Source organism: Polyergus mexicanus, unplaced genomic scaffold (genome assembly GCF_030449975.1).
Source record: "Polyergus mexicanus isolate NDT 795.1 unplaced genomic scaffold, iyPolMexi1.0 SCAF_21, whole genome shotgun sequence".
NCBI lineage: Eukaryota > Metazoa > Arthropoda > Insecta > Hymenoptera > Formicidae > Polyergus > Polyergus mexicanus.
Genome location: NW_027223341.1, coordinates 1,135,387 through 1,147,867, shown reverse-complemented (window position 1 = coordinate 1,147,867; position 12,481 = coordinate 1,135,387). Strand labels below are relative to the sequence as shown.

The following is a 12,481-nucleotide window of genomic DNA, read 5'->3' as shown; positions in this document are numbered from 1 at the left end:
AATGAAAAGGATTTTATCGTATCACGATTTACTTCGAAATTGGCTGTGTACACGCCAAATGAGGCATTTTAATTACAATACGTTCAATTAGGCAATTGTGACTATGATCTAATGGCAATTTATACTGCAACGGAAAATCTTATATACTATATTTTCTTAATAAATTCCGTGATAAATCTATTTTTTAATATATAGAAACGTTGTCGAGATATGCAAATTGCGGACGGTAAGTATTATTGCCAAGTCAATATCTTTCAGCGCGAACGTAAGTCTCGTAATCGTCTCGACGACGCGTTCGTCGTGCGATGTTGACCCATCGATCGGAGTGCGACAGGAAATCAGGTGGACCAAGCCGCAAGTGCTGCTCCAACATTTTTAATGAACCACCGCCGGTGATGATGAGTCTGGACAGTGTTTCTTTTCTGGCGACAGTTGGCGCACTTTCCGAGCGAAACGGGAGAAACTACACAAGCGGGACTTTCCACAGCGGTGGAAGAGACTCGTTTCCAACTAACCGGCAAACTTCTGGACGGCAAGTGGAGATTGTAAGAGGACACCGAGCCAACGGGATCGACAACAAACAGGAACTGCGCAGGGCGGTACGGTTATCGGGTTACCGGCTTGGCTTGGCTCGATACAGCTGATTTATTGGCGGAAGTCGATTAGCTCAAATCTTACACTTAATTACGAAAATCGTGACGCGTGACGACAAACGATCCGCTCGATGTCATGTCCTCTGTATGTATGTATGCGTATGTATGTCGCGTTTGCGAATATTGTTGCACTTTACAGACAACGGATCTGGAAAAATTCTCGTTGTATTCAAAGCCACGCTTTCCTTGTCCTGTGCACGTTTTTCCCGGCGATTTACGCACAGCCTCTAATCCGTATCGGGCCCGCCGCGGGGATTTGGGAATCCGGGAATTATCCCAGTGGCCATTGAGGATGATCCTAAGTAAACACGCGTGCGGCCACACGACTCCCATCCCCACCACGTTGCGAGTTTCTTCGTGTTAGCACAATTCCTTGGTAGCAACCCTCGAGCGAATGAAAAGGGAAGGGTGGGAGGGGGGGGGGTGACAATGCCCGGGCGGTGTTGTACAAGAGGAGCAGGTCAGTATTCGCCGACGTATTCGCGGAAAAAGGGACGGGGATTCGTATACGAGGACGGTAAAGGTGCTACTTTTATCCGAATGCAGCCTTCGCGTTTTCGTCGCGCCCTGAATGCGCGCCCTTCACGAAACGTGTTATGTCACGAACTGTCTCCTTTAAGGCTCACCGACCAACTTCCCGGACGACGAAAGCAGAGCAGAGGCGATACATCGGATTGCAGCTTGCTGCCGAAAGTGATGGATGGCAATTGATAGAAATCGATCGCGACGAGGGATACGTAGCAATGTTTCGTACCTGCGAGCAGATTTGCGAAAACTATCGTTCCCCTTGAATTTAATCCGGCATTATTATTTTGTCTGATATAATGAGTGCAAAAAACTTTCGTCATACTAACAATGTTACCCTTGGTATATACAGGGTGGGGCATTTATATTGAGACACCTAAATATCTAAAAAATAAAGCAAGATAGAAGGAAATGTTTCGGACAAAAGTTGTTCGGTTCTAAGGGGGTCGTAAGATGGTGCCATTAGTTTGATCTTGGATGGGAGGCGCTTCGAAGATTTCAATGTCAATCTTGTTTTATTTTCTTCATACCAATTGATGTCTCTCATTCTTTGATCTTAAAATATTAAGGTAACATTATTGCAAAATAAATAATTTTACGAGACATTTTATAGTTTATGTAAAATTATGTCGAAGTAAAGTAATAAAATAAAGTAGAAAATATCTCGTAAATTATTAAACTTTTGGCCATCATATCCCTGTAACTTTTTATGCGGAATATTTCAAGGGATCGATTTGTGTAAAAAAATTGGGGTGTTTTCGTTTAGAAAAAGAAGATTGATATTGAAATCTCCCAAGCGCCTCCACCCAAACCAACGACATCATCTTATGACTCCCTTAGAACCGAACAACTTTTGTTGTAAAACATTTCTTTCTATCTTGCTTTATTTTTTAGGTGTCTCGATATAAATGTAATTCACCCTGTATAAAAACATATGTATATTTACTCTCTACATGTATGCCTTTAAAAATTTTTTTAGATATAAATAAAAAAAAAATGTATGCTTATACAATTTAAGCAAAATTGACGTTAATATTTTTTATCCCTTTGCACATTTAGAACTGCAGCTGATGTTGGACACTCTAATATTTACAAGCCGAGTGTGGTTTGTGGTTTCAAAGATCACTTGCTCTCGATACATTGCATCTTCGGTCGTAAGCGATAATAACGACAATCTACACGCCATAACGGATGCTCATCATTCGAAATTGCAGTTCTCGTTCGAAAACGTGACCGGTTGTATGTACAAAAAGCGCTTAAGTGTCCTGTTTTGCGTCCTTTTTTCGGGTCAGCGATATTCCCATTGTGGAGTTTTCAATAGAAAGACCCTCTCGGTATCATATAAAAATAATAGATAAATGCGTGTGGCCGAATGCATCAGCCATATGTAATGCTATTATACGTCATAGCCAGGTTTCTGTGACGCGACTATCCTTCGTAACACAGGAACAACATAGGTTTGTTCCTGGAAGATCAAAAAGTCGATCGCGTCTCGCGGTCAGAATCTAGACCGCGATTTCTTACAAGCACGCGATCCGAGATTCTCGCTCCGCTTGTTGATTCTTCGAGTGTTCTCGGAGAATCACAGACAAAACGAATAGGCTTAAAAGGAGATCAGGTAAGACCAATCAGAGAGAGAGAGAAGCGCAGAAACGGCGCACGTCTCGTCGGGAGGATCACGGGAGAGAACATTCGTCATTATTACCATTGACCGTTGGTCCCCAGGATCTACTCATTCGGGTTTCACAGGAAGTAGGCCGGTCGGATCAAGGACCAGGCTGCCCTTTTCCATTTTGAGGCGGCCCATTCAGGTGTAATGGTCAGTTAAAGACTATCCAAACAGAGGATACCACCGGTTCTCTCGATGAACTTCCGCGAGTCCTCTTTTTTTCTCATGACCGCGTATCTCTAACTCGAAACCATCAAGCTAGAAGGATCGAATTCTTTGTTCGCGCATCAAGCTATTTATATCGTCGGAATTGAGCCTAATCTCAGATCTAGTTTATAATATAGATTTTAATTTTTTTCTTAAACATAATAAACATAATAATATTATCAGACCTATTACAAAAATAATTTTCTATCTTTTTATTTCTGAGATAAATTAAACTCGACCTTTTCTTCGCTATACAAATATTGTTTGCATTCTTATTTTTAATGTATATGCGTGTCGGATAAAAATTATATTTCATTCATCCATTTTGCTTGGTGAATTCATAATTGCGCGAATTCGCAACTAGCAGTAACCGGAGCAACTGAAGCAAGCCCACCCGCGGTTGCCTAAATAGAGGAATCATCTCAAGTATATTTATCCACGTGATCTTGGAATAACAAACGCGGAAATCCTTAAATCCTAAATCAACCTGGCGCGAGCCGAAACGAAGACAGACTGCAAACAAACGGCGGCAGTCGAACTGTGGAGAACTCGTGGTCCAATGTGGCGAAAGTCAAATATTAGGTCACTAAATAAGGCGTGCTTTGTGTTCGGTCGAATTAAGCGATTTTACGGTGGTGCGTCTAAGCTATTTTCAATAATTTTTGACATTTTTTTACACGATTATGATATTTCACATTGTATTTGTTAATATAATAATATAACAGAAATTTTTTCTTCCCTTGATCATAAGATTAGTAAAATTGCCGTAGCATAAAAGATATCCATTTATTTATTTACTATCGAAAAATCTGCATATTAAATGTATAGTGATTCGATTTATATAGTATACGCATATAATGTACGAAGTCTTTTATCGTTAAAGTCGTAAAAAATGCTTTTCGCGAGACGTTCTCAACTCTCTTCTCTTATCTGAAACGAGCTGCTTTCACAGCCGCAGTAGCGGCACTGACGAACAGCAGAAAACGAAGAAACTGAAGACAAGACAATGACCGCTGTTCAAACATGTTCGGACTTCAAACGACCGCCGGCGTATCTCGTACTCTGTGCAATGACTGCACATGCATTAGCGGTCCGCGATAGCGAAGGAGAGATCGCTCTGCACCTTCAGGGTGTCGTATTCTCTCGGGCGTTTAAGGACATCCGGCGTCGGTAGGAAATGATAAATATTTGGGAAGGTGCTACGCGCGGTACGATGCAGACGCAGCGAAGCCTTTCATTTGTAAGGACACGTCGAAATTAGTGTTACCAGGGGCAACGATGAAATACGGAGAAAGGGGAATATATATTTTGCTAGGACCGAGCCGCCGTAGCGCGGTTATATTCAAACATCGTCTTTATACAAGCTGCGTTTTCAACTCTAACACGTATAACACATTATTTATCTATATTATATTTTCTAAAAAGTTTATTTTTAACATCAAAATTGGGACATATACTCGCATATATATTTCTACTTAATTAAAATCACACGCAATTCCTTTTTTTCTAATTGAAATTTATAACGAGCCTGAGATTGCACTTTTTACGAAATTTCTTTATAAGAGAAAATAATAAATACTTTGCATAAACTTAATAATTCTTTCGATAATTGTGACAACTTTGATTAATCCTCATTTTTCACTCATCAGCTGGAGAATCGCCGCACGCGCTCACGGTGTTGAGCGAGCAGCTGGCGCAGTTTCGAACGCGTTGTCGAATTATCGTACGCGATAAAGTTTTATTTTTAAAGCGGGGATCCCCCGTGTGGGGCGACGGACGCGCGTATCTGCCGAAGATTCGTCCACCGAGTTGACTGACGAGCGCCGCCTTCCCTTAATCGTTCGATCGCCAAAAAATTTACAACAAAAAAGACACCACGATAAGGGGAAAAGGAGCCGAGATAGTACGAGGAGAAAAGGAGTTTCGAGAAACAAACTGAGACGAAACTCTCTCCCTGCGTGCACCGGGCACCGCCCTTGCACTCCACCCATCCATCTCCGGCGTGCATATATTTTTGGGCGGCTAGTTTTTCCCCCGAGGGGAGATTTATCATGTCCCTACGCCTCTTCTCTCGCGGGCTGCTCCATCAGTGCCCGACGTGTGGCAGGGAATAATTGGCAGAGCGGAGGAGTGGCCGATTCAGAAACTGCTCTTCGAAAATGACTCGTGGGAGCAGACACAATCTTATGGAGAAAACGATTATTTCCGCAACTATTATATATATTCGCAATAACGGACTAACGAATCTATGATCTTTCCGAATGGTGCTACAAACGCCCGTCTGTCGATTTAGATTTCTATGCGAATGTTATTACATGCGTATCGTGAATAAAGAAAAAATTAGATTTCCTTTAATTCGGATAAAAGTTTCTCCAACTATTTGTTAAATAACGAAAGATTAATCGAAACTTGGGAAAAATATGAGCGAATGTACAGATTTTTATATCGTTGATTTTTTTTTTCTAAAATATTATACATTTAACATCGAAAATATCGAAAGGGACAAAAGGGAACTTGTTGGTACGGCACTGTACAGCTGTACTGTAAACACCAAGCACAAAGGTCGCTGCGAAATCGGTCGATCGATCAGTCGTTTGAAATTCTTCGTTGTTGTTGTGTCATCTAGAACTGTCGTCTAGAATGAGTGTGTTACGTTTCGCTGAAGATTTCTCGCAATTAGTTATGCGATACATGAAACATTTACCATTAATCGTATGTAAAAAGTATTTGGCTTGATTAGAAAAAAAATATATTATTATAGAATACAAAATATATTATATTATTTTAAACGAAAATAAAAGATACTTGCGGAGAGATAAAAATATTAATATGTGTAAAGCTGTAAAATTAGTTTTATATATGCGTACATATGTAACGCGAGAGGCATAAATATAATGCATACATGTGGTAAAATTTTAGAATATTATCTATTATCGTTATATGTATATGCATGTTCCAGAACAATAAACCGCAAAATGTTATCGTGCCCTTGACCAATGAACAAATAACGTTTACCGTACATCACGTGCTTCGCGCACTTGGGGTAAAGGAGAGTAAGAATGACAATGACGATGACGATGACTCCGTGACAAATTTTATGACATCGAATAAGGAAATCAACGTTTCACCGGTTGATCGAATCACTTCGAAGATCAACGGCATTGAAAACAATGAGGATGCATGCAGGTTGTTTTGGAACTTGGCGTAAAAAAGATATTATTTTATATTGTTTTATAATTATATATATTTCGTATATTAATAATATATTTATTTAGATCCGAGCCGACTGAAGATGGATCTCAGTTTGCCATAACGGATTCTGGCTTTCCTCTTTCTGACATGTCATTAAAAGCTATTAAAAAGGAAGAGGAGAATACTTTGAATATATTGCAGAGCGAAAAGAAGGTAACATGCAATTTTGAATTATTATATTATTTCTTCAATTTTTCTTCATCGCTCATTATTATTCGAAAACCGATTATAATATATAGACCTGATATTGACTGATCATTTAATTACTTAGTTTGCTATCGCTATAGCTTTACTCGTCATTTATCCGTAGTTTATTTCACGATCAAATCCCATGATCTGCGCTATTGGTAGATCTGACACTTTTTGCAAAGAAGATCAAAAAATAAATAATGATATACAGGAAGACGTTTTCGAGAATTCATTATCTAGCTCATTAAATGACAATTTTATGCAATCATTGGAAGAAATACGAGAATCTGCTGTAATCATTACGCTAAAGATCGATGACATAAAAAAGGTAACTTTTACTACATATGCCACGTGCGCGCGTGTACGCGAGAATAATATTTTGTAACATACACGCATGTGTATATGTATGAAGAAATATTATTTGTATATAATATAATTAAATCATTCAATATAGCAAACATCCCAACAATTGACCAAACAACCACAGCAATCGCTTTCAAGCGGTCTTCTTAATTTTAATCGTACATCAACAATAACGAAGAAAGGACCCACCAAAATTCGCAGATCGCTGACAACCTTCTCTGGACCATTGGTACCTTCTAAATTGCATGTAGTGGAAAAAGAGGATACTTTAGCGGACAGACGTAAAAGTACTGGTGGAATGGCGTACAATGTAACTCCTAAAAAATTAGGATCCACAAAAATGGATTATTCGATTTCAAAGTTAAATGTATTATGTAACAAGGTATCACCAGGTTCGATCCCGAAACTAACGAAAAATCCGAAATACGCCCATGTGAAAAGTACTATACCAAAGCCAATCTCCATAACTAAGAAACAGTCGTAATATAGTTATACAGTAAAATTGCCAGAATAATGTATAAAATTTTGATAATTACTCCTGCTAGTTAGATTTATCGTAGACTTGAAAATATTTTATTTTATATTAAAAAAAAAAAAAAAAAAAAAAGAACATATTGCCCGATTAATATAGCTAATATTTTTGCTACATATAATTAATGTTCTTATAAATTATACAAATTTATCACATTTAAATTTTCCATAAATATATAATACTAGTTTGTAAGCAAAGTCGTTAAGCATATATACGGTGACTCATACGTGATATATCAGATGTGACTATACGCTCGGAAATATTATCTCGTTTTCTTTCGCTTATCGAAAAAGTATCCTATATTCTAAACGTTTAAACGCAACGATTATACGGGAATGAACGCGATAAAGATTGTTAACCTGATTTTTGATCCTGTTGAATCTTGGGGAGAAATTCCTCTTGCCGATTCTAAAGAAATAATTTTTCAACGCGCTAATTTCTGTCTTATATACGAAAATGCGATTTTTTTACATTCGTTTAAGAAGAAATATTATCTGTAAGTGAGAAACGTTTATTTTTTAATATATTTAAGTGTTACCTTTGATCGTCCCGACAAAGTCACATTGGAGAGAATTAATTAAAATTTTTAATTAAAATATAAAATTAATTTAATTCAATATTCCATTTTCCTTTATCTCAAAAGGGTTGATAAGTTCTCGTTTGTACGTTGGTGAGACAGAGCTGGTAAAATAACTATTAGTATCCCGGTCTTTAATTATAAAAATCGTGTAGGCGGTGCTTTGGCACCGTGAGCCTTCATCAATCACCCGTCAATCCACCCGTTTATGAGAACGATTCTTCTAGATTATACGATCCTTGCCCTTGAAAGGCAGACCTTCGTTACTAGGAAGCAGGTAATCTTGAAGCTCGTAATTAGCGCCCGTCGGGGTGAAGACTATATCTCCTAGCTTTCATGGCACTCGCTCGCTATGTTAACGTAGAATTCGCGTAATCTCATACATTATTTTATTTTAATGAATCCATTTCCGTCAGAAATCCATTCCTCCATCACTCGTCTCCCAGTGAGCGCATCCGCGCACACAGTAGCAACGTGTAAACTGCATCTGTCCTTAAGTGCACTCTTGGCAGAGTACTCTTCGGCTTAAAATGTGTTTTACTTGTTGACGTGTCAGCCGGGCCATTCGCCGGCTGACTCCGCGAGACAGTCCCATCAGTGACAGCGATTAGCTCCGCGATTCATCTTAATGACTGCCCGATCGTCGCTCTGCTCTTCTTCCATTCGTTTCTCTTTTCGATCTTATTAAGCAGGCGCGAAAATGTCAAGTGAAACGGGACAGGAAGGACATCGTTTGCCTCTCTTTGCCTCGTCCTTCGTCGCGATATAATCGTAAGTCGTACAGTCGTGTATTTTATATATTTATCGCTTTTATAATATTATTTCTCGAAGCTTTATCGCGATGCATTAATACAGAGAAATAATCCGAGGCAAAAATTATATTTACAAGCGCTCGTTAATTCTTTTATATGATAAAAAAAAAAAAAAAAAATGAGCTTGTATTGACAGATAAATTAATTTGATAGATAAACGACGATATAATTATATTTTAATGATTAGTTTACACTTACATTTGAAGTGTTGAAAATATAATCCTAAGCTATAAAAAGCGAATTTTATAGAAAAACGTGTATAAAGAATAATAAATGTGAATCGATCAATAATATATCTTTATTATCGTGATTCAAAGGCTGATATGGCCACGAATCGTTGGCACAGCTGCCACTTTGCTGAGATACGAATTTGTAGTCGGAGCGCTTCAACCTTTTTGTCTCATCGAATCTCTTCCTGCGGCTCTCCCGCTTGCTCTTTCGTTCTGCTGTAGACGAAACGAGCCCATTTTTGATTCGCGGATGCGCACACAACGTGTCCGCACGCGGAGGACAACTTTCTGGGGACAAATCGATCTGGGGCGCAAAAACGGATCGCGTCTTTTAAAAACATACTTGAGGGGCCGAAGAAGCACCCGCAATTTCCGCGGTGATGGTGCACAGGTGCACGCGCGCGCGTGCATTCTTTTGTCGGTGCATCGTGTTAATAACGAGCCCCTTTCCGCACCGCGCGGTCACGCAATGACAAATCCTATAAATCATTAGGTAAACCACGCGTTTAGCGTTGCGTCGTTGCGTAAAATGTGACCGAAAAATTTTTTTCTCACCTAAGGACACTAAATTATTCTTTATCCACGATATTTTTCATAGATACTTAAATTGCATCGAGAGCGATGATGAAAGGATAGATGAGAATTATTATACTCTAATGTAAAATATCGCATAATGTACAAAAGTACATTTAAAAATTGCGCGACAGAAAAATTACTCTTCATCAATAATTTTGATAGATCTTCGTTATCTCTCTAAGGTTACCGCCTCCTGTTCGGCAAACGATTATTTTCTTTAGGCGCCCTTTGAATCGCGGAACCACCGCCGTCCCTCGAATGAAGCCGTCATATATCGTCGCGGATGAATTGCGCCTCTGCCGCAACAAACCGCGCGCAATAAGGGGCGGCGGGGAACACGAGCGCGTAATCGCGGCGCGTGCAAAGTCACGCGAACCGGACCGGTCGGCTGCGGCGCGAGAAGATCGCGCGAGTCTGCAATTTCGCGCGCGATCTCGAAAGCCGGCTAAAATCCTGACACCTGTTGTCGAAGTATACGCACGATCACTGCGTACGCTAAGTTCCGGACGTGGCAAAAAGTCGGCCAGTCGTTTCGTTGCGGGCTGGGAGGCCCTAAGGGCGATCGGAAGCGGCACGGGGCGAGCGAAAGGGGGACAGATTATAGGCGTTCTCCCTCGTCTCCCTCCTCCCGATTCTGCGTGCTCGCGAAAGCATCGGCTCGAAAGAGAGGGTGGGGAGGGGGGAATGCAGGGGAGAGGATGATTACGCGTGTCTTTTTAACACAAAAGGCTCGAAAACCAACACCGAAGTACGAAGGTGCGTGTGCGGCGCGCCCTGTAATCGACGTTCCAGACCCGGGCTCTCCCTCTCTTCGTGATGAGACAACCATTTTCAAAATTGCGATAGTCGCCTGCAAATAAAACGAGAGAGAGAGAGAGAGAGAGACGGGTTTCTCAGCCGGACGTTATAGATAACCGAGGGCCTCTCGTGACCGAGTTATTATTTGTTTTTGCCCCGGGGGATCATCACGGTACTTATCGAGTCACCGTTTGCTTCAGCCGCAATGGAACGTTACGCCTCAGTCTCGAAGAAAACGAGACAAATCAATCGTCCTCACTCTATCCTCGCATTGACATTGGCGCGTTCGCGTGGGAGTCGCGATTTTGTTCATATATGAAAGAGAAGAAGAAGCTTTGATCGATATGTTGCCGTTGAAATAATTTCTGAACATTTTTTACACGAGAATTAGAAGGCGAACAAATAAATGCATATATAATATATTTTATAAAATGATTCTAGTTTATATATATATATATATATATATATAACAATTGTGTTCTACAACGTTTCTACTAATCTACAAACGCATTTGAAGATTTATTACATTGTCAAGAATTGTACTCGTTGTTCGATATTTTCGAGAATCATGCAAAATTTTTCTTTTATCGTTTACTTTGTCAGGTAACTTAGAACTTTGCGAATCTTAGGTTCTTCCAACCGTTGGTTATGATACATCGCTCAAACTATACTAGAGAGGCATGCAAAAAAAAAAAAAAAAAAAAAAGACCAAGGCGCGAATCGGGCAAATTGGCGAGGAACCATTCAAGATTTGGATTCGGCTGCAATTTCAGCTCCGGGGCACCGACGGCTCACGGGCGATAATTGATATCACCTGCCATGTAAATATCGGGTATCGTCGCTTGCCGAACCTGTCGGCGGAAAAAGGTCCAGGGCACAAGAAGAATCGCCGAGCGCAACCGCCGGTGAGATAATTACGTGTTGGTTTTAGAAAAGGGGGAAGCACCGGTTAATTCCACGCTTCGTGGCCCGCGCAAAAAATCGCCCGCGGCTACGAGTTCCTTTGTTAAAATTAGGCGACGCGCGTATTGCGTGAGAATCTTGGCTTGAATGTGAAGCAGATCGAGATCTAGGATCCGAAGGAATCGATCCAAGCTTCTAAACGTCAGCTGAAAATTTCAATTTTCCTTCTTCATACGTATTCTACCGTATATATATATATATAATTATACATTACATTTTTTTTTATAAAATTCAACACGATCTCTCTGAATTATTGACATAAGAAATTGCTATCACGTTTAAATATAATGGGATATATTATTTCTTTTTGATCGCGGTATTTTGTATGCGATATCATCTCGTCGTTAGAAATCCGATCTTGTAGAATCATACAGTACGGTCAAGAATCGTAAAGCTAGCCGATGATTTATGCAAGGCCGATAAAGAAAATCTCGCGTTGCGTACGCCTACCGTTTAGTATCCGGTGTTCATATGTGAGCCGCTTTAACACCTCGGATGCTGTACGGTTTAAGACAGTTTGCGTATCTCGATCTCGTTTTCAACACCTTCCTTATCGACGATTTCTTTTATGCTCTCGTAATGACACGCTTCTCGCAGTCATGCCCCTGCGGCAGAGAATGCCGTTGAAAAAGAGACAGAAAGGAATCGCGGCGTTTGTTTAGCAACACGATAGTTTTAGCAGGGAGCAGAAGGCAAGAGAGAAATGGTATCAGATTCTTTTTAATGACGAAGAGAAAATTTTTCAATAAAAATGTTTTATTAATTCCTTTTAATGGTTTATAGAACCAAGAAAAAAGAGAGTATTATTTTTAACGATTTTTCAATGTTATTGCATCCGTCCGTATCTAACACAGTTTAGTTTACTTTATTTTAAAATTGACTTATAAATTATTTTCAGAGTATTGCGTATATATCGTACAAGATTTTATCCTTTTGTATGCACTAACATTAAAATAATATATAAATTAATAATTATGAATTAAATATATAAATCTCTAGGATGATTTCTTTTCCAGAATAGAATCTCAACTTGTTTCCCTCGATGCAGAATAATTCAATGACAATGGAATAAAGCAGCAAGGGCTATATAAAAATATATATATATATATATATTTTTTTTTTATATAGCCCTTGC

At 39.6% G+C, this 12,481-nt stretch overlaps 1 protein-coding gene across 2 annotated transcripts in view; it reads left to right on the top strand.

Moving 5' to 3' along the window:
• The window catches only part of LOC138941963 (uncharacterized), a 58,552-nt gene extending 51,081 nt beyond the window's left edge, over positions 1 to 7,471 (top strand). Inside the window, exons 1-5 of one of the 2 annotated variants that reach the window (XM_070311953.1) lie at positions 5,663 to 5,766; positions 6,014 to 6,240; positions 6,330 to 6,459; positions 6,617 to 6,823; positions 6,950 to 7,471. In XM_070311953.1, the coding sequence (XP_070168054.1) occupies positions 5,695 to 5,766; positions 6,014 to 6,240; positions 6,330 to 6,459; positions 6,617 to 6,823; positions 6,950 to 7,342 (1,029 nt within the window). In that variant the 5' untranslated portion in view covers positions 5,663 to 5,694 and the 3' untranslated portion in view covers positions 7,343 to 7,471. Of the gene's footprint in view, positions 1 to 5,662; positions 5,767 to 6,013; positions 6,241 to 6,329; positions 6,460 to 6,616; positions 6,824 to 6,949 lie in introns of those variants that run through there. The other variant, XM_070311952.1, reaches the window with a different exon arrangement.
• Positions 7,472 to 12,481: the final 5,010 nt, after the last annotated feature.